Raw genomic sequence first — 23,311 nt, forward strand, 5'->3', positions numbered from 1 at the left:
CCATTGTTTAAAATAAGTACCACAAGACTCCGATTTAGGCTTTGTGGATTTTTCTCCAGTAATTTATTTTTGCTCAAAATATACTTTTAATTCATTCATGCTTAGGTCCTGGCACCGGTTAAACCGATCATTTACAATTTGAATGCTCAATCTACAATCTTCAATTTAAAGGCGCTTGCTTTTCCTCCAGAACGTTTTTCTGCCTATAAAGGTGTTTTGAACAACTAAGGTGCAAAGTGGGTTAAAGACCAAAGTAGATGTCCTCCGTGCAAGCTCAAGAGATTCTTTGCAACTGTAAATCATTTTGCAATTGTTTCTTGGGGAAATGATCAATGATCTTCGTGTTTTTAGAGAAGTTATCATTGTTATCTGGTCATCGCGTTTTCAAAAGAAATGTAAATGACTATCATGTTTCTAGGAAAGTGATCAGTGATTGTCCTTGCTCTGGAGACTTCAAATGTGATCATCATGTTTGTAGAGAACTGATCATTCGTCATCATGCTTGTAGCGATTAGTGATCAGAAAAGCGATTAGTGATCAGAAGAGCGATTAGTGATCAGAAGAGCGATTAGTGATCAGAAGAGCGATTTGTGACTATCATCTTTCTAGAGAGGTGTTAAGTAACGACCATCTTTCCAGAGAAGTATTAAGCAGTGGGTATTTTTCTAGGGAAGTTGTCAGTGATCATCATATTTTTAGGCAAATGATCAGTGACCATCGTGTGTTTTGGTAATTTATCAGTGATCATTATGTTTGCAAAGAAGTTGTCAGCAGTCAACATGTTTCCAGGGAAGTGTTCAATGAAGATCACTTCTCTACATAAATGTCCAATAATAATAGTGTTTCTAGGGAAGTTGTCAGTGATCATCATATTCTTAGGGCAAATGATCAGTTACCATCGTTTTTGTTTTGCTTTTTTATTCGACTTTCTTAACCCTTTTCATAAACTGTCACAAATATATCTTATTTAGTTTGTACATCTTTGTCGATATCAACTCTATAGTTTTACCCAAAATGGTTTTTCATTTTGTTATGCCTTGAGTTCGTCATTTTAAGCAAAATAAACTATTTCAAATTACATTTTTTATTTAGTGTGTATTACAAAGATAACTGTACATCTAATAATAGACTGCTTTAAGTTTGGTTTTTAGGTTCAAGCTGTTAGATTGGAGATAGGAAATCTATTGTTTACAATAAGAGCACCTTTTTAGACGTATTCGCAGAAATTTGCTTTTGAATACGGTCTAGCAAATTATATTGTATTTTGCAGTATCCTGTTATGTGTAAGTCAGCCAAAATACCTGTCTTCATCATATCACTGTTTCTATCCACCTCTAATCCACAATTACTATTCAATTATCCAAAATATTCAATTAATCTAACACTCTCGCAATGCTTATGTAGGCTACACAGCTCTTATGGGAAGGAATGAATAAATCATGGCTAATGTAGGCAGTAGACCGTGTGCAATAATTGAATCTGGTTTCGATAAGTTGCTTTTTATCTACCTCGATTATTGTGGAGGTGATCAAAAATATGCTGTTTGACAGCGTTTACCATTTGAGAGGAATTTTTTAAAAGTTTCTAGATGATGATGATTATTATAATGATGATGTTGATAGATGATAATAATTGGGAGGGGAGGTGCTCAAAATGATGGCAATTAATGAAAATTAAGATGAGATGACGTGATATGACATGATATGACATGACATGAAATGACATGACATGATATGACATAATACGATATATTGCAGATTCGAGACGTCTTTGGTTCGGGGCTAATTCAAAGTTAGCTTAAACGAGGGTGGGGGCTGACAAAAATAATCTGAAAGTCGCCATGGCTCATTTCTAAAGCATTCAAACCCTTAACGAGATGTTTCGCAAGTCATTATCGGGCTTTATATATATTTTGTTTTACATTTCCGTTGAATATGTTTGTTGTAAAAGTTGGCATGTCAGGATGGTGTCATATTTTAGGATGGGGCTCATACGAGAGGGGAGCACTTAATGATTTAAGTTATGATACGATTTGTAATGATTCTGACAATGATGCTGATGATGATAAAGGTGATAATGATAATGATGCAAAAAGTGCGCTTTTTGGATTCCGGCCGTCGTATAATCTATCAGCTTAAACCACAGATATATCGAAGCACACGTGAGCAGGTGATAGAGTGCTTATATATGATTTGGCTTTTTGTGTCTTGTTCACATTGAGCAGTTGGGCAAGTGCTCATATCTAGAGCAGTGTCTGTGAATATCGCTGTTTTACAGGTAGAAGTACATCGGAATTTTTTGGCAGAATTTGCGATTGTTTCAAAATGTTTTGGCTTGTTTGCTGTGCTGTTATGAAAGGCCTCTCGTGTTCTAAAAATTTTGATTCTCTTCTTTTAGATGAACATGGCATTTGCCGTTCTGTTTCTCTTCTACATTTTCGGTGGCATCGCAGCTTCGGGTTCTAATTTAGAGAACTTCAAATGCGGTGTCCGGTATGAGTTAGCGGCAGCCTTGAAGAGGGAAGGAGTTTGCACGCAATGGACAGAGCTGCATCCTCTTTGCAAGAGAAACATCGTTGTTGCTTACTCCGAAGCTGCTCCATATGTCCATTCCAAGGATGGCGAGGTCCATGGAGTAATACCAGGTATTCCTTAATGTCTTGAATTTTCTTGAAGTTAATGACACTAGGAGAATCAATTCCTGTGAAGAAACGTTTTTGGATACGTTCTATCTATTCTTTTTATTAAAATTATAGGGTAGCACGCACTTATAAGCAAAACCCACCGTAATCCGGGCTATGTATGTGCTATTCATTTGTATGTAGATGACTCGGTCAAAAGCTTCTCTGCAAGTAAAAGAAAACGCCAACTTGCGTTGAAGATTCAAGATAAAAGCTCAGTTTAACTTCACTTTATATCTACACATTTTTGCTGAATTAGCCGAGGTTCTTGTCAAATCAAAATATCATGAAAAAATCAATAACATTCCAAATTGCCCAGAAACAGGTCTAGTCGAGCCAATACATAAAACGATTCAGGCTATTCTGGCATGGCTGGATTGAAAGATATTTCAGAAACATGTTCATGATTCTATTGTCAGCAAGCGTTAAATTGATATTCTTTCTTTAATAGAAAGTCAAAGGGTGGTTTTGCTGATGCAATCGAATCTGATATTTTATCACTCTGTCGTTTTCAATGGGTCACGACCCATTCTCGTGCTTTGATGCAGGTAACCCCAAGCGTATTTCAGGGATTAAAATCATGATAACCACACTCAGCTCTGGTAACTCAGTTTAGGGCTTTTATTCTAGTCAAAGTAGAACAGTTAGGTGATGAAAAATTCATCCTTTTGCTTGGTCGGTGATTACCTTCAAAATAAATACAGAGCACGGTTTGAGATATTTCAAAAAGAACTTTCTTTCTGGTTTTGATTCGGCATTATGCAATCTAGGAAACATTTCTAGAGTATCCTTGGTGTCAGCGGAGCTGTATGTTTTGCTAAAGAATTTTAAGCCGTCTGCAAATCTTTGAGATTCAACAGAAGATTTCCCATAGTTGCACGCATGCCTGACTGCTTTAAGCTATTCAAAAAAACAACATGTTTTTGTATAACTTTAGCATATGTACCGGGAATTTCTACAGAATTAAATCTATATTCCGAGGTGCTGTCTATTCTACATGTGATTGGTGTAGAGCCCGCCGGTGTTATATAATACCCTGTACTCTGTGTTGATCCTCGAAACGTTCCCGAAGCTGTTTTAGGAGTTATCCTCTTTTGTAAGCACCGTCTTTTCGTTTCTAGAAAAATTGAAACCGCATATAGCTAGATTTATATGTAAGGTTGATTTGCAGGGATTTTCAAGCTTGGATAAGTTTAAATTTTTAAAGTATGTTCTTAGATATCTCCGTTTGGACTGGTTACAGATGTGAAAAAGTCAGTATCAATTAATAGGGGATTGTTTTCCATGATCTGTTTATGTTTCTATAATAGAATCTAAGGCACATATGGGCTCATGCTTAAAATCCAAGGCCAACATGGCCCGACTCACTTAATGCAACTGACATAAGCTAATCAAAGAAAAAACTATAAATTTTTGCTAATAGGTCTTCAATTGTAACAATCTACGCACTCACCCGTGTAAATGCCCATAACAGTCTTTTATATCACGACTAAAGCTAAAGCATCGTTATTCACCCATAGGCGTTGATGACATGGGGGCCGGGCAAGCTGCAGCCCTATCAGGCACATTTTTGTCACATTTCAGCTCCATTCGGGCTGTTCTATTCCAATGAAGAAATAGTATTCGGGCAAGATCTATACTAAGCCTCCTCTTAACCATTTTGTATCTGCTACGCCCACGAATTTATCATTCCAACTTCAAGAATACCCCAATATACTTTCGCTCATTGCGATTCGATTTTCATAGAAGTTTTCACAGGAAGATAAATTTGCACCAACAAACTTGAGCTTAGTTCTGTCTTTTTAGTGGGCTGATACACTGTGTTTTGACTAAGGCTTTCCATGTCTAGTGATTTGGGCTGATGCGTTTAGGCAATATTTTCGATTCAAAACTATTTAAAGGCTATTTAAAGCTTGTATTTACCTACTGACCCATCAAAACTCTTCAATTAGCAACTGAACACTCACCACAAATCGAATTCAAAAGATTAGCTGCTTCCATCGAAAATAAAAAATAATTGTTATCAAGTTCATGTTTGATGATTCTACAAATTTTACTTTGGCCCGTTGCTAACTTTTTACTAAGACTAATCTTCCGCATGATTTGATAACCATTAATGTATAGCAAGGCAAATTATCTTCCATTACGTAGTACGCAAATATTCGTGTTTTTAATGCTTTGCTACGTCTATTATTAAAGAAGCATTGTCTTGAGAAAATTAAGAATTTTGTGGCCTTTAGTTTGGCTGTCATTCGAATAGTTTTGATATCCCCGGAGAGCCTTGGCGCGTCTAGCCCTTGACTGCTCTCCTAACAGAATCCGTATTTATTTCTTCTGCCTTCCAGGAAACTAGATTCTTCTTGACAAGAGAGAGCTTTAGAAATTCAACATAATTCGATCTTTACTTTCCTAGGACAAATCCAAAACAGTATATTTTCGTCTGCTAAAGACAGGTGGTTTCTTGCGCTTTCTTGCTATATTGCTTTTGACAAGCTTCGTTTTAAAAACATCACCTCTGTGATGTGTTCTCAAACTCATTCTGAAATACAAGACAGTAAAAGAAGGAAATTGCTGCTGACAGTATTAATATTAATTCGAAGCCAAAGGAAGGTTCTTGAGAATCAAGATCTCAGAAATGTTAACATCTTCGGCAATAGTCGGAAGATCTTTATCATGTCTATGTCATTATCGCTTTCGAACAGACGGTTATTCACAAAGTTATGCACGATAACTTTCATGACGTCATCACGTTCTATACTGTAAATGATTGCTGAAGTCAAAATAAGGTATGATGGGTTGTAGAAATTACACACCATTATCATTAGCTGTTAGACAAATGACAAGATTATTACATTGTTTCGATTATTCTGTTCCTCGTTACTGATCTATTCCAGATTTCTTATGACCGAAAATTACCCCCAAACTGTGCAAATATGTAGCCAACAGGGTTAACTTGATAAGTGCTGAGGGGCTTGCAAGAAGAGGTCAACAGTGGTATACTGGTTGCTTCCAAAAGTCAGTGCCTCAACTTTATGAATTTCAGGTGCACACAAAGCATATTGGTAATTTTTTCATGATAACAACCTTTAAAAAAACTTGTTAAAAACGCTTTGTTGGTAGGTTTTCATATCGGTTTCAATATGTTTCATTACTATCAATTGATGGAAAGGGATAAGATTGTTTTAGATTTGATTGTAGATGGGAATTTATCCTATTTGGACTTCTTTCTCCCATTTCAAAAAAAGTTTAGTCACGAAAGTAGCCGTGAACAAAAAATAACTATGCTCTGTAAATGAAACAATTTTGCGCTCGAATAGCCGGTTGGAATATTGACAAAAGGATGATAAGCGAGACGTCATGCAACGAATCAGCGAAAATTTTGCGCTAATGGAAGGCATGTGCACAATGCTACCTTTAAATTGCCACAAAGAAAGTAAATTACTTCTGTCTAGAAGAAAAGCAGCCTTGAAGGTAATTTTTGACAGCTGACGCTTCAAGCTCTGGACTGTCGAAATGATGAAAAATAACTGAATTGATAAAAGAAATGCAGAAAAACGTCAAACTGAAATGTTCTTTAGACCTTGGATGACGTCGTCATCCGGCAATAGGCTGGTAATGACGGCACGAATTACCTGATATCGAAATTGGAACAACCGAAGAAATAAACATCAATACTTCCGTAAAATTAGGTTCAGGAAGATATAATAGCAAAAAGATGTTAAGATGGCTAAAAGAAATATTTTGAGGGAAAAAGTTTAGAATGATTCGTTTGGACTAATAAGGGGCTATAGTTGAGATTCTATGCATAACTTTCACACAACTTGGAGATTTGGCTTCCTAAATCCCTAAACTAAGTGCCACTATCAATAACATTCTTGGGCTGGCAGCTTATAATTGCAGCGTGAATGCAAGTAAATTTGATCTGTTTATGTATCTGCAGAACAAAAATATAATCGAAGTACCTAAAATTATATATCCAAAGGAGAAGTTGAGGCTCAAAAAACTTCGAAACACAAGACATCATAATTTACCTGCACTGTTCTACATTACTCTTTCCTGCTAAGATTTTGACACCAACTAGTGATGAATTTTATAGATAGAAAAGAACTTGAATTTTCTATTTATTATATTGCTGTTTATTAACTTATGGGAGCCCCTTCAAAATTGAAAACTAAAATGTATATCTGGAGATTTAGGCTTCTTTTGCCACGATTGATTAGTAAATAGTACTTGCTTGTGCTTACCTTCTGGAAGGCGAATGACGTAACAGGTCAACAACTGCACTGATAATATATACTAGTTGATGAGATTATTTTGAATGTGGAAACAAAGACCCTTGATTCTTAATGTAGATTTGAAGAACATACCGGGAAGAGCAGGAATTCCAAAATGCACATATTATATTTGAATATCTGCTAGATGGTAGAATTGTTTTGACGTGTGAAAGATTTGAAAGATGCAAACAATGCTGATCGAATAACTCGATTTTTTCTATACAGCTCCTTTACGATGTGAGTAGAAAGTTTGTGCCTCACAAAGAACAAAAGCATATCATTCAAATGAAATAAAGTTGGTTAAGAAACCTGAGACCCATGACATCTGTTGGTGATGTAAAGATATATTTTACAGGGTATACTTCAAATAGATTCATGTGAATCTTTGAAGTTATGAAGATCACGACTCAGGCTAGGGAAAGTATCAAGATGTTTTTACAAAACAGTACCAAATCTCGCAAAGACTTGCAAAGAAAGACTAAAAATCGCATAGGGTCGTCCTTTTTGTGCTCATGGCAACGTTCTTTGCTCCTTTCACACCAGGAGTAAATACTTATGCTCTTGAGCCAAGTCTATTTGTCCCTGCTTTCAATCTTTCCATTGCATATGTCTATCTAACCAGCTGTATTTAAGGCTGGATTTTAGCTTTTTCTGACGCAGAGATGTAAAGCCGTCGAGGCTTAGTGCTACTGGTTAGAGAAAACTGCTCCTCGAATCGATCTTGAACTTCCATGCTTTACTTCTTGTCGTGGAGTAGGTCAACATCTGTCTCTACTCTGGCGATTATCCCACGCAAAAACAATTTTTTTCCAGTAATGGGTGAATTATTTAGCAATAAAGCCCGTTTTGTCTGCTACCTTTAGCGGAGCGAAGGGCACATCAGTGCGAATGTCAATTTGTCTTATGGCAAAATATCTGGCTTTTCATTCATATTCTACAGAACATGCCGATCTTTAGTCTCCCAGAGTTTAAAGACCAAAGATTGTATGATATTGTCTAAAAAGGGAGTAATCGTTTCTTGTATCTTGAAAGACAGCTATTTTGACATGTTCACTCCATTTCCTGAGGCCTTTCGTTTAAAGCAAGGTAACCATCACTTCAGCAAAGGTACATGTTGATAGTAGTTGCTTAACCCTTAGGGTTTGATAAGCGCACATCTTTCGGTTACATTGATTAAGCTCCTATCGGTTGCAGAATTTTTATAACTTTGTCAGTCTAGTCTTCCTTCTACATATTCCTTAATTTCTTTCTATGTCAAAACGTGTCTATGCAAGATTGCTTCAATTTATTGGTTATCAAAGTCAGAATTTAAGTGGGAATGAGGATGGAGAATAGATATTCTTCGGGAGATCGGTAGAGTTTTGAAAATTAGTTTTATAATGCTCTCCGCTATTGTTTGTTGGGTGATTTTATTGCTATTTTCAATTATCATAAAACTAGCTGGATGATCGGAGCAGTTCCTGACAAACCAGTGCCCATTTGACTTCGAAAATTGCAATGAAGCCCAGTAAAGAGCAAGCCTTTTCAAAAGCGAAGCAATTCTGAACAGTTACTTTCACCGACAACCTCTCTACATCTATTCGATAAACTTCAGACAAACAGCTACAGGAAATTTCAAATTTTATTTGCAACGAAATGAAAACAATATTCAAAAGAGTAGGATCGTTTTAAAGAATAGAGTGCTAAATGCTGCTTTCACAAAAATGCGGCTATTCATTTTGTTATCTAGATAAAAACTTGATGAAAAAATTATTTAAATCTACGACCTCTGCCCAGCTGTATCGTGTTTTTATTGATGTAGAAGATAGCAGCGTGAAATAAAGACGCTGTCTCACTAGCTTAGATGCAATAAATGGAACAAACGATTTGTGATAAACGTTCACTCTTCCTTTTCTGTTGCTAATTAATTAAATATTGCAAGCTTGGCACGTCTTGCTGAACAGAATACCTAAGAGAACCGCTATCTGTTGATTTGCTATCTGGTAGAAATAGCTTCTTTTTAAATACCATTTTACTCGTGACCTGTAAATACAGCAAAAAAGCATCGGCAATGTAATGTATTTGATCAGCTGACGAAAGCACAGTACTGATTGCAAACGTTTCTGAAACTGTCACTTTAAAACGATACCCGAAGTATCTTAAGCAGTTTAGGTCAAACGTATATACTTAAAGTTGCTCTCTTTTCTTTGAAGTAAAGCATTCATGTAAACTTAACTGCTTATATAGAAACAACTCAAGTTTCATAAGCAGAAAAGTTCTATTTAGAGCGCCTTGTGTGAATAGCCAACCTCTCTTTTTGTTGGTTTAGCCTCTCTCCTGTTACGACTAAGCGAATCTCTTGTTTTATTTTGGGTACCCAGTAGACGGGGTCAAGTAACTTGTCATCTGTAGCACAGTGCCTTAGATTTATGTCACATTGCCATTTTGCTGCAAAAAATAATTAAATGCATACACCTTTGTCTACATGTTAGCTAGGCCCAACAGACAGGCGAGGTTCGTCATATACACGTTTTAATTTCATAAGATTCTTGAATCAGTACTATTATATTCTTAATTTGGCATCCAAATTTTTGCATTTTAGTACTAAAAATTTTCTTAGTTGCTTTCTTATTTAGGGACCCAAATTGCCTTTTTGTTTTGAAGTTGAGCATTTTCGGAAGAATAAAAATGCAGATCGTCGCGAAAAAGAATCAACCAAAATCTTTTCCAAATAAAAAAGAATAGATATAATCTTTTGGACTCTTTTAATAAAAATGAAAATATTATAAATTCTTAATTTTTCTTGGGACTAGTACTAAAGTTTCTTAAATTTATGTGCATCTTAGTATTAACTTCTTATAAACAAGTTTCTTATAAATCATAAAAGCGTATAGTATTATTTCAGGGTCGATGTTGTAATTCTTTAAAAAAATGATGCAGTATTTTCTCGTGAATCTCAGGCAAGAAAAGTACAAGAAACAGATAAGAAAATGGCTACCTTGGTTTCTATTCAATTCATTATACCAAACAAATGTGTTTCAGCCATAGCATTGCATTTATTGGACAATAGCGAGTGCGCCTAAGCAGAAAGTAGCGATATTTTTGAAAAAAATACAGTAAGGATAGCCGTAATTGTTCTCAATACAATCATTTAAGTTTAGACTGAGATTCCTTGAATTTTTTCTAAAAAGACGGCCACTTTGATACTAATTTAGAAGCTATTGTCTTTTCATCATTCGTATCACAGCAGTTAATGCGTCTTTTATTTTTTAAATGGTACACAAAACCGGAAACATAACATGTGTTCGCTTTGCTTGCTATGTTTCGGCTATTTCGTATCATTCTGAGTTTTGCTATATACCTTCTGTGTATTTATGACTGCCTCGATATCTTTTCTATTAAATTGTTTCTGGAACTTCTAAACAAGGGATTTTTACCGAAAGTCAAAAACATGGGGTCTTTCAAAACCTGGCAATCTATTAAGTCTACTTTCGCCTTGTATCTATAGATTTTAACTTTTGTTCAACATCATTTTGTTATCCGCCGTTTGATACTTCTATATCTTTATGAAATGTTTAAAGACTTAATAACTACATTAAAGCGGTAGTACTTTTCCTTTTTAAATCCCCAACAATCAGTCCCCGGTAGCTATTGATCCTTAAGTCTCAGCGGAGTCAGCTAATTTGGTGTTCCATTCAAGAAAATGATACCGTACGTGTGTTAAAGAAGTTTTGAAGCTTCCAAATCTTAAGCGACCGGTACCATCATTTGTTACTCTGTTGTCTAGAAAAATGGGCGATTTTTCAGCTGATGACCGTCAAGAAGTTATTGAAAACAAAGGAATTTTAGTTGCCACCCAGACCACGCCCTGCATTCGCTGATTGTTTGCGGGAAAATTTGAAGGTCTTGATAAGGGATGGCGCTCTATAGAATCTGTTTTAGTCAATATTGTGTAACTTTTTACTTGGAAATGAATGAAAGACGATAGTCGAGAACTGGGCAGAATTAAGGATTTAAGGAAAAGACAGTAGTCAGACGAAAATCTAAAAATGGTGTGTAGAATAAAAAAACTCTAGTTTGGAATAAGAATCTTACGCAACCAGACGCTGCGAATTATGGATAATTTTACCACAAAAGACAAACAAGTCCAACAAACAGTTATTTTAGAGACAAACAGTTTTAATAATTTCTAGCTCCTTGGACAGTAAATGGAAAAATTTAATCTCTATACAATTTTTTAACAAATTTGAAACTCCAAGGCTCATATTGGCCATCAGACGACAAACACTTGTATGAATCGATAATACATGGGAGTTAATATACATAATGTAAATTATGATCAGGGAATAGAGAGCAGACATGCCTAATTTTTTTGGCTTAGGGTCTTTTCAGTTGTAGTTTATTTCAAATCCCGTCTAAGACCCTCTGTTTATTTGCCTCTTCACTCAAGAGCTTGGTGACTCCCCAAGGTGGATAAGATGCATTGAGCTGATTTAAAGTCGCTTTTTATGTGAATATGCAAAATTGTCAGCTTAATACGGTTGAAAACAGCTATTCAATATATTTTTTCCAGTGAAATACTTAAAAATTAAACTGAGCATCGTATATCAAGACTGCAATGAAAAACTCGCCTGACTTGGAAGTACAACATAGCTTCTCAGTACTCTTGCGTAAACTTTTTACTCATATTTTGAAGTGCTATCCATCTATAAAATAAGTGATTTGGTGTAATTTTCAAATTGGTCAATCCAGATTGCTTGAAATTGATATTTGGAATGCTTCTTGCCCATGAATAGGCTAGTGAGCTGGTACTCATTTTCCAAGGTTGGGGCTCTGGTCTTCAACTTAAAGGCAAGAAAATACAGTTATAAACCGTCTGATAATTAATTTCATTTTTTATCCTGGCCTTGCTCGCAGAAATCGTCTTAGCAAAAAAACTATCCTCTTAAATCGATTTTATGCTTCTTAACCACATTCAAAATTTAATGCAATATTTACTCACTTCTTATTAATTAAAGTGGCAACGAAAGCTCTAGCGATAAATTCTATTCCTTTTCCAATGTTTAACCAATGCACCTGCAATCTTCCAGGCTCTACTGATACTATTTAAGCCATGCAAAGCTCGGTATGGGCAAAATAAATGTTTAAAGTTAATGTATAATACACCTGCACATTTTTTGTGTTGATTATTCTTGTTCTACAGTTTTACTCTTTGCTTGCGGTTGTCCCAGCTCCAAAGCCAGTGGCGGATTTAAGGAGGGGGGGGCAATCAGTGGCGGTTGCCCCACCCCCTCGACGAGTTGAAGCAAGTCTGGCGCCCCTTTTTGGAAATTTTGCGCCCCTTTTGAAGAATGAGAATCAGGGGGAAAAGTTTCTGAGATCGATAGGTTAATCTTTTTCAAGGATTACCTCAAAGTTATGTTGGTTATTCTTAAAATGGATCTTATATTGTTGTATACAGCGTACTCTCGTCACCAATTTTTGTAAAATTTTTAGTGCCCCCACTACCGCCTCTGTCCCAAGAACCTGTTGATAGTTTTGCAAACATAACTTCACTTTGTGTATTCATTTTCCATCGTGAAGTTAACTGTCACCGTGACTCTAGTCAATTCAGCATTACATTGTGTCGCAATTTTATATGTGATTGCTATAAGCACAACGCAAACAATGAATAATTGCAAGCAGTCAGTCCTTGACAACAGTTAAGATTTGCAGGAAATGCTTGACTATGTTTTCTATCTACATTGCAATTGATTTTGCTTCAGCTAGTCCGAATTAGTTGGTTTTACTGAGATAGTCCGAATTAGTTGGTTTTACTGAGATAGTTGAAGGAATAAGTATGGTATCATGTGACCACAATCCAATTCAACATAAGCACCATTTCGATACAATGCTAGTGAGAATTAAATGTGGCTGTATTGAAAAGGCTAGAGAGTTCTCAATACCATCCAATGATATGTAAACAATAATAACATTTGTGCAGTCAAGACAACGTTAAAGACTATGCAAGACAACAAAAATGGCAGTGCAAGACAACGTTCAAAGGCATATGTCTCTTTAGTAGATGGCTATTACAGTAAATCGTTCAGAGTGGAATCAAACTGTATGGTGACATTAGAGTTCTGCTTCATGAATTTTTACTACCGTGCAAATTAAATTATCAATCCCTTGCTTTGTAGTAGACAAGGAAGATAAGAGACGGCACTAAAAATCAGATTCTGCTGTATGCCATTTAAGTTAAAGGCTAGTAACATACCTGGCAATGCTAGACAACCTCGTTAATGAAGCAAAGCGGTGTTGATAGCAACGACAGGCGAATTTAGTGACAACTAAAAGCAACGTTAGAGAGAGCTTAAAGTTAGATAACGTTATTGACAAGACACGAAAATGTTAATAACTATGCAAGACTGCGTTCATGACTGAGGAAGATAACGTTTGTGACCAGACGAGAAAATGCAAGGGACAAGGAAAGAAAACGTTTGTGACAATACAATAGAATTTTAGTGACAATTGACGATACCAAGGTAACGTTTGTTTCAGGGCTCAACAACGCTCGTGACTGAGCAAGATAACGTTGTGATAAGGCGATAGAACTTAAGGCGATAGAACTTAAGGCGATAGATCATGACGACTGAAGGGCCATGTTTATGACAATAAAGGACAATTTTCGTAAAAATTGATGATGGAAGACAATGTTAAAGACGATGGAAGGCAACGTAATGATGAATGGAATGCAACATAATAAATGGTATACAGCTTTAATGGCGATAGAAGACAGCGTTAATAGCAATAAACGAAATTGTCATGGTTGATGGAAGGAAACGTATTGAGGAATGAAAGGCGACAAATTGATGAATGGGAGGCAACGTATGGACGAATGGAAGGCAACGTATTGACGAATGGAAGGCAACGTATTGACGAATGGAAGGCGAAAAATTGATGAATGGGAGGTAACGTATGGACGAATTGAAGGCAATGTATTGACGAATGGAGGGCAACGTATTGACGAATGGAAGGCGACAAATTGATGAATGGGAGGCAACGTATGGACGAATGGAAGCAACGCATTGACGAATGGAAGGAAACGTATTGACGAATGGAAGGCAACGTATTGACGAATGGAAGGCGACAAATTGATGAATGGGAGGCAACTAATGGACGAATGGAAGGCAACGTATTGACGAATGGAAGGCAACGTATTGACGAATGGAAGGCGACAAATTGACGAATGAGAGGCAACGTATGGACGAATGGAAGGCGACAAATTGACGAATGAGAGGCAACGTATGGACGAATGGAAGGCAACGCATTGAAGAATGGAAGGCAACGTATTGACGAATGGAAGACAACGTATTGACAAATGAAAGGCAACGTATTGACGAATGGAAGGCAACGTATTGACGAATGAAAGGCAACGTATTGACGAATGGAAGGCGACAAATTGACAAATGAGAGGCAACGTATGGACGAATGGAAGGCGACAAAATGAATGGAAAACAACTTTAATGATGATGGAAGACAGCGTTAATGGGGATGGAAGACAGCGTTAATGACACTTAAAGACAATACTATGAACAGTGGGGGCAAAATAAGGACATAGGAAGGCAGCGTTAATGACAATTGAAAACATAGGAAGGCAGTCTAAATTGGTCTAAATTGAAATTCATTCTTCTCTTATCTCATACTCTATTGCTTTTACTTTACCGTTCTTTTATAATCAGTACAGACAGTTATAATTTCAATGAATTTTCTAATCTGAGCTTCTTCACGATTGTACCGGCAAGCTTTATTTTGTAAATCATTCTTTCATTTAAGACATCAGGATCATGCTGCTATTTATCGATGACAACTGCCTTTGCTTCTCAATTATGATTTGTTACAGACTTTTTTATGTAAGAAAGTGCATGCGATGTTACACTGAAGTGTCAAAAACTGAGATATAAAATGTGGTGTTAATATGTCTACCCACTGATTTTTGGCTTTGTGAAGATTTTGCTTATCAAGATTAATGTGTATCACCCTACAGTGATAGCTCTAATAGCCTCAAAGATAGAAAACCCTTTAGCTGTCGTGTCTCTCATTTCAAAGTATTCTCTAAACACCGTAGTTCTTTCATCTTCCTTAGTAGTAGATTATCCTCTCTGTCTATACTTTATCCTTTTGTGATACAGTAATGTCATGTCAAACCAATTTCACGTAGCCATAATGTCAATGTGGTTGAGAATCAGTATACGGGGTGTAGTGGGATTTTGTAGATGGGGAATATCAAACATTAGACAAATTTTTTTCCAAGATCCTCATGAATCTTCTTGCAAGGTTAATTTAACACGAACGCCTCTGTTTTAGTGATAGTGTTTCACTTTTGTGATCTAAATCACTGTAGTTTCTGTGCTGCTATTTACTAAAAACACTCTGAACAAACTCCGTCGGTGCCGAAATGGTTATCTGCTGTTTATAAACGTGGGTAGGGCCAGTGCACATCCGCTTTCGTGATACTTCTCCTAATAAAATTACGTATATCTCTAAGGTGTTTGCCAATTAATTCTGCTTCCTTTGATATCAAGCTTGGAAATTTGTGAAATCTTAGACTTCTCTACAAAGAATGATGATCACGTTTTCAATTATTAAACTCTTTAGATGAATTGGAAACTCAAGGAATAATAGAACGATAAATTTCGATATTTTTTCGCGTATAATTACTGAACTTTTCGCTCATAATTACATCTAACTACGTGCAGCACTAGACTTACCGTCTGTTGTATGGAGGTTTTCCGGTAGGGAGGCTACTATAGATGACAGCATATTAGCCGCAAACAACTTCATTGGACAAAATTTTCAGCAGGACAAGATACTCGACTGCTGTGTTCATATTTCAGACTTTTTCCACTGTAATTTCTCTATCAGTATTTGAGTTTCTAGCATAGAATTTGCTAAAACATATTTTAGGTTCACCATCACTTTGTAATTTTGGTCGTTAACAAAATTAAGCATAATCATAATCATTTTTAATCATAATAATAATCATAATCAATCACATTTTTTGAACATCTCTATTTAGAATTATACTTAGAAAGCAAAATATTTGGCGGTCAAAATGAGACGAGAGATTATTTTTATTTTACCATTACCATTATTTTTAACGTAACCGAGAAAGGTATCTTTAAAGTATTACTCCATTTTAAGAAAAGAGCTAGGGACATTTTTAATTTTAGGTCTGCCCAATTCACTGTATTAATAAGTCTATCATCGCTGATGTTTGCTTTGATGGCTAGTGATTGCTGTGCTTAACAGCGAGATCGAAAAACTATGTTGTTTTTTGGTTGTATCCAGCAGTTTTCTTTCGTCCTGGAGAGATGAGCCCAGATCTCAACTTAACAAAAAAGGAAACTGTATTTCTGTGTCATTGATACAATCAAGTAAATTAAAGAACAATTCAAGAGTGTTTTTTATTCAATTTGAAATTTATTAAAAATCATCATTTGAGGTGGAAGGGAACAGTTCACCTTACTGAGATCTTTATTATTGGTTGTCGTGTCGAAGTCGTTTCAGATTTTCAGCATGATTTCAAGAAAATTGTAATTCATAATTCATATTTCACTAAGATTCCCTAAAAAGCATTGACCAAGCAATGCAGAAAGATGATGCGAGACTGCAGTACCAATATACAGCTGACATCGCAGGTCATTTTTATTTTCTTGTTGATCAAACACATAAGCTGTTCTAAATATCTTCGTTACATACTAGCTACTTCAAAAGTAGCTGAACCGGCAAGATGTTTTTCAAAACCACCGTAAGCAATCGAGACCTGTGACATTTCCCATCTACAACTTCAACATTGACCGTTCCCCCATACTCCATTAAAAAGCCATACAAATGGTGAGATCGTCTGAGGTATATGGACCGTAATGTTGGGTTATGCATCGCAATGTCGGGTTATGGATCGCAATGTCGGGTTATGGACCGCAATGTCGGGTTATGGACCGCAATGTTGGGTTATGGACCGTAATATTGGGTTATGGACCGTAATGTCGGGTTATGTACTGCAATGTCGGGTTATGTACTGCAATGTCGGGTTATGGACCGCAATGTAGGGTTCAATTTTTTCCAGCCCTTTGAGCATCTGTGCCATTGAATATAGATCTACCATCAAGGCCTCCGGTTCCTTTATTTCATTGAGAAATTCTCCTTGTTTGGGTACGTTGATCAACACACTTTTACCATGTATACATGCCAGCCTTTGCAGACAATAACTTTCTGAAAGCTTGATTGCATTTTCAGATCTCAAGATGGTGTTTTTACTTATTTCGATAAAACTAAGAACTGTTACTGCTGTAGGCAAGGAGTTCGGAATTATATCTACCAAGTCAGTTCCTGCAATTTACCAAATCCGGTTGATTGGTTTGTTTGTATGACCATTTGAAAAACCTATCAGATCTGATCAAAAAGATATCGATGTGTCTGGAATCAATAAGTGAACCAAATGACCATCCCTCGATCTTGAAACAAATTAAAACTGCTTTTATATACTCAATAGTTAGTGTTTTGTTCAATATCTTATTCTTATATTGTGATATAAACTTAAAAATCTTATCCCAAATTTCTTGGTGTCTTTTACATTTGCTAGAAAATTTTTATGCCGAAATCGTCCGAAATCAAAATTTTTTGTCCGAAAGTTTCTATCCGAAAATCAAAAGTCCAAAATTGAAAAGTTCGAAATTTTAATTATTTGTTTGATGACAGTTGCTACCTAAGGCAAAAAAATTGACAGAAATATACTTCTCAATTTTTTTGAGAAAATGTATAGGTGCTCGACCGATGTTTCAAAGAGAGTGTTAAATCATCTCTAACGATTCTCATCAGAAGTGGAAGAATGCAACATGCATGTGGCATGCTGTAGGTATTGCTCCTACATGCAGATTTTTCTATTTGGTAAAAATTATCATGTGCAAAAAAATAGGTAGCAAGAAACAATAAAAAGCATTTATATTCCCAGGAAAGTTATTTTGCGGGCTACCATAAAAGGTTAACATAAAAGAGTTTTGATGTAAAGACCAAGCGCTAAATTAAAGGAAAACTGGACATGTAACTGGTTGAGCGTTGAAAATCTCATTCGATTAACATCACATTGCCAGGTAAGAAATGCGTTAATTTGAAAATGTACTGGCTTTGTTAAGGAAGCTGAGCTCCCTCCCCCCCCCCCCAAAAAATCTCTCTTGATTCTAACAAGGGGGTTGAGCACTCCTTTGCATCTTTGGCTAAGAGACAATGAACACAGGTTCTTCCCCATCATATCACTGTTACTTACCCTTGGTTCTAACCTAAATCACAGAATATTTTCCGGGCTTATATGAAGCAAGCCAAGGTCAAACCTATCAACTATCAAACCTGAAATCTTTCGTTGACGATATCTTACCAAATTTGAACAGATTTTGCATTTTGAGAGTTATTTCAAAGTGCTACTTGTGAATATGAGAACGAAATTCAATTGTTTTGAGAATAGATTTTTGAAGCTAGATACCTCAATTTAGACATTCAAATAATTTATGCAACCCTGCTATCAACGTCGGGATCTTTAGATTAAATCGATGGCATTAAAAGGGTACCTCGTACTATTTAAATTCGTACACACTACTATGCGAGCAACGCCCGCTCAAATGCGAGTATTTCTAACTGTCTCATTAGTTCTTTAAGAATCTTCAAAAAGGTGTACAATAGTGTACAATACAATAGTACAATGGTGTAGCTTAGTGTACAATGGTGTAGCGTAGTGTACAATGGTATAGCTTAAAAGTAGATTTTCGAAAGTTTTAACGATTGCAAGTCACAAATTACAATTTCAACTACGCCGTGTTTCAAATTCATGTAAAAGTCCACTGTAATTCCTAACTTCAGTAAACAAGGTGCACTTTTAGGTAACAGAAATGTATTGACCTTTGTGGTAACCCTTGATATATCGCATAACAGAGAGCTTTACTTCCATAATCCGTAACTGTGGAGAAAGAGTGCCACACGGGGTCAAACGCAGCCCTTTCTGATCGTCCGATTTCTTATCGTCTAAATCGTTTGGCTCCGCCACATTCATAGAAATGTGACGTTAAACATTTAAAATATTTCCATTTAACTATTAATTTGGGTGACACACTGCTATGCAGCCTTCCGATAAAAAGGGACGGTAGTAATGTGGGAGAATGGGGGACTGGGGGACTGATAGGGCACTAAAAGAAGAAATTTTGTGTTACAACATTTTCCTTTGGAAATAACTTTTGCTATCAGATACAAGTCTTTCCTGTCATTTTGGGGGGAGGGGGGCATTCAAATTCGTTCTAAGCGTGAACGAAGAAATTAAATTTTTTGCCTGATTCTCACAATATTGTAGGAATATGAAGTCCTCATTGCAATTCACCATTAAGTTATCATCGTTAATAGTAATTACCATTTAGATCTTCCCCGAAGCAGGCCTGCTTTCAAATATGTTATAAAGGACTACTTGTTATTGCTTTTGTACAGTTCAGCTCTTAAAAGCGTTCTCGGTGCTTTTGCTCGATCACAACAACTACGATTGTAACCAACACAATTCTTGTGTTCTGTGTTTTTTGGTCAATTGATCCTGAAGAACTGCCAGTTTCAAAACAAGCTGGCGATGAAGAATTTGCAACCACAACCGATTTTTCGTCCCATAGAACGTTAAACCCACAATCCTCCCATTACTTTTTAACAAAACTTCGTCCTGAGAAACCAGACTTTTTCGGGAGATGAATTTAGATTCCAATTGTTTAGGTTAATTGTTTTATCCAATTCTCCGGACCAAGGAGAAAGTGCGTCATATGCGCATGCGCATTTGGGGATGGGCTCGCAGAAAAAATTTCCTGTTCATAACACTTCAAAGCATTCAATAAAAACCATCATATATTATATTTACAGTATATTATATATTATATATTATATATTATATCAACCAGAGTTTCATTGATATTTTTACACCGTTTTTATCTAAATTTTATTCATTTTTTGATCAAAGACATGCAGACAGTAAACTCATGATAAACTCGAACCTCCAAAGGACCAATGAAACGGCTCCAGATAGGGAATGTTCGAGACACCAGGGTGGGGGTGGGGCTATATGGAGGTATTTTTCAAGGGGAATGAAATATCAGCTCAACTTAAATTTCATGTTCAAGTTATCGGAAGGCTCGAGTCATTTGGAGTTAAATGTATTCCAATAAGTGCCACAAATGTTTCTACTATCTATATGATGCAAAATTTTGAAAGCTAAAGGACTTTCGAAAACCTTTTAGTTCGTCTCCCAAACAAACGCCAAGAAAACATCCCATAAAGTACGCTCATTCGTATCTTTGGCTGTTCATACGTATTTTGATCTCGATTACTGTTAACCTAATTTTTCTCTTCTCCACAGTTCAACAGGTGCATTCAGTTTTTCGTATTGTTTTATGTTTTATGTGCTTTTCCTTTCAAAACAAACATTTATTTTGTTTTGAAATTTTCTGATTTAGTAATGCCAAAATCAATTTATTGTTAGGAAGTAATTTTGTCCATGAATCTATAGTGTTTACATTTTCTAAGTAAACATTGAATGTTGAGATTTTATAGAAAGAGGTTCTTTGAAGCATAAAATATTTTCCACATTCATTATTTAAATATTTAAACTCATTACCTATCATTAATAATTTTACAAAAATCCCATATTTATATTGCTTATTATTTCAAGGAATTAGTAAGTCAAAATATTTATAGCAGTTGTCAAAGCACATCAATAAAGTCATTAATTAAGGCGAAGAGTGATTCGTGGGGAGAGCATGCGAAACAAAAATAATTTCTTTCCATCACTTAACTTTCAAACTGCTCTTTATGCTAGGAAATGAGGTATAATGCTTTAATGCACTTGTCATCAATTATTTATTGACCTATTGTTTCACCTGTGATCTAAGTAAAAAGGGTGAATTTTTCTAATATAAACATAGAAAAAGAGCAGCGAGTAAGGAAACTGATTTTAATTGATTGTGTACTTCTTATATTCTCATAAGCAACAGCTTGAAAATATTAACTCTGCAGCATATTCAGAGTTTATGACTTTCAGTCTTTAGAGATGCAGAGCTAGGAGAAAGTTTTAAAATGACTTTATTTTGTTTGCAAGTTGGGAGGAAACTCTTCGTCAAATTTAAAAAGCACCTGTGTGATGTTGTGTCTTGTGAACGATTTCCTTACACGTGACAACAGCTGCTTGTGACCAAAAAACCATTTCATACTATTCATTGACAAATTTAGAGACAAAATAATTGTACAAAGTTGTAAATTTATGTCTCTTTCATCTGTATCATCAGATCGCTCATCTTTATCTCCATCAGATCTCTCCTCTACCTTTGATTTTTAATTCAACTTTAATCCTCCCTCCTTCAATGCTAATTCAAACATATTTTAAGATTTTAACTGATTTGCCACCAAACGTTTTTAAAGTTTGATTTACTTAACTACTTCTAATTTATCTTTAATTCTTCCATTCATTTCCAGCGTGTTCCTAAATAGCAGCGTTTTCTTTCCGTAATAAATTTGATATTTTATATCTGGTTTGTCACCCCTGATAAATAGACTTGACTGTCTACTGATTTATCGTGACACAGAAGTCCCTTCAAGCAATACATTATGACGCATGTAATACATGCTATTTTCGTTCGAAATATGCGGTTAGTCGAAAAACGCTAAACAGGAAAGAACAGAGAATGGAGCCTTGTCGAGGCTCTTGATTCGATCGTACGACAGCTCTTTCAAGTTTGTTTTAATTTTTTAGCAATTTTTCGGAAACTAGGAAGTTAGGCTTTCTGAGAGTATGTAGAGAATGTAAAGAATCTGTTTGAAAAGTTTTATTCAATAAAAATAATTCAAAAAGTTTGATTCAAAAAACTGTTTTGAAGGAAATTTTAATCTTAATATGCTTTTGATTATTTCCAGGATTGTATAAAGAAAAAAATAGTGTTTGCGTTTAGAACCAATAGAGAGGCCAGTGCACATTGCCCAAAAATAGCAACTAACTTTAAGATTAAGTGTGTCATTGAGGCGACTTATTTGTATCTCTACTCGATTTATCATAAAGATGGTGTTGAAGATTTGACCTATATGGTATTGTTAGCTGAACTAGACAACTCAAAGTTCAAGCAGAAATTTAGGAACATTTTATTGCTGAAAGAAAAGTTGTATGTAGGTAATGCAGTTTTTGTTGATAATGCTAGCATCGTGTATTGTTTGCATTTCATGCACTTTTTCCAGTCAGTCAACAGTTAAAGGGCGACAATAAGCACTGTGTTGCGTTTAAGATTGAGATAACTTCGAAAATTAGTCTTACTTTGCCGATTGGCTACATAACATTGTTAATATTATTAATATCCAACCAATGTTAATTTAAATGGCCTTAGAATTGCATCTGGAAATTTCCGAAGTAAGCCCAAAGCTTTTCTACGTTTAATTCAGTTCTTTGTATTTCAAGGTTTCTCCAAATTTGAAATCAAGAAAGTAATGCAACGACTTTGTAAAATTCAGAATTTTTTCCACATTTTTCACGTCAAACTGGCGTCCGGACTATATTTCATGTGTTCGCTAAATATATGTCAATTTAAGAAACCCTAGCTACAACTGTCATTATGATTTTATGATCGTGTACTCTTCAAATTCAGCGTTAATTAGTATCTTGGTGGAACACCACGCCATGGTTTCATGCGAGTATGATAGACTTTATGCTGTCTGCGAACAGAAATTCTCCTTCAGGTGCTGAAGGCGAACAACCCATTTTCTCAGTTAAAAAGTCTACCTAATTTTCGACACAGTCGCTCGGATAGCTACCCGCAAACTTTTAATTTGATGTGAAGCTTAAAACGCAGCTGCTTTAGCGTGTGCAGAATGGCAGAGAATAGCGTATTGTCAAATCAGTGCTGACTGAAAGCTTAAAGAAAATATTCTTTAGGTATAAAGTTAAGGGCTTCCCTAATTACGCTAGAAACAGAGATTTAAAACTTATTGTTTCACTCACCCAAGATGCTTATTGTCTGCTGATGACAAACTCACATAGATGCAATAATATTTTGAAAGTGCTTTATTTTTATTACGAATGTAGCTTGGACTCCAAAGGCTTGGACATACAGTTTTTATGTACTTGTGAGATTTTCTGATTGGTTTGGTGGTGTTAGTGTACAGAGATACGGGGGGGGCAGGGAGTTTTGGCCCCCCAAAAGCTTAAGTGACATAAATGAAATACTTTTTCTTTGTAAAATATAGCTGTCGTTACACTTATTTATCAGGGCTGCCCCCCTCCCTTAAACGAAAAGTTGCATCTCGGTCTTTGGGTGGTGGTGCTTAAGACCTACTTATCCGT

The 23,311-nt window shown here is 35.8% G+C and overlaps 1 protein-coding gene across 3 annotated transcripts in view; it reads left to right on the forward strand.

The window, feature by feature from the left end:
• LOC135692560 (uncharacterized) overlaps positions 1-23,311 on the forward strand; it is a 61,547-nt gene that overhangs the window by 8,332 nt on the left and 29,904 nt on the right. For 2 of the 3 annotated variants that reach the window (XM_065210734.2, XM_065210732.2), the window contains exon 2: positions 2,398-2,644. In XM_065210734.2, the coding sequence (XP_065066806.2) occupies positions 2,398-2,644 (247 nt within the window). Of the gene's footprint in view, positions 1-2,135; positions 2,278-2,397; positions 2,645-23,311 lie in introns of those variants that run through there. The other variant, XM_065210736.2, reaches the window with a different exon arrangement.

This window comes from Rhopilema esculentum, chromosome 3, assembly GCF_057945365.1.
Source record: "Rhopilema esculentum isolate cy_ngs chromosome 3, ASM5794536v1, whole genome shotgun sequence".
NCBI classification, from domain to species: domain Eukaryota; kingdom Metazoa; phylum Cnidaria; class Scyphozoa; order Rhizostomeae; family Rhizostomatidae; genus Rhopilema; species Rhopilema esculentum.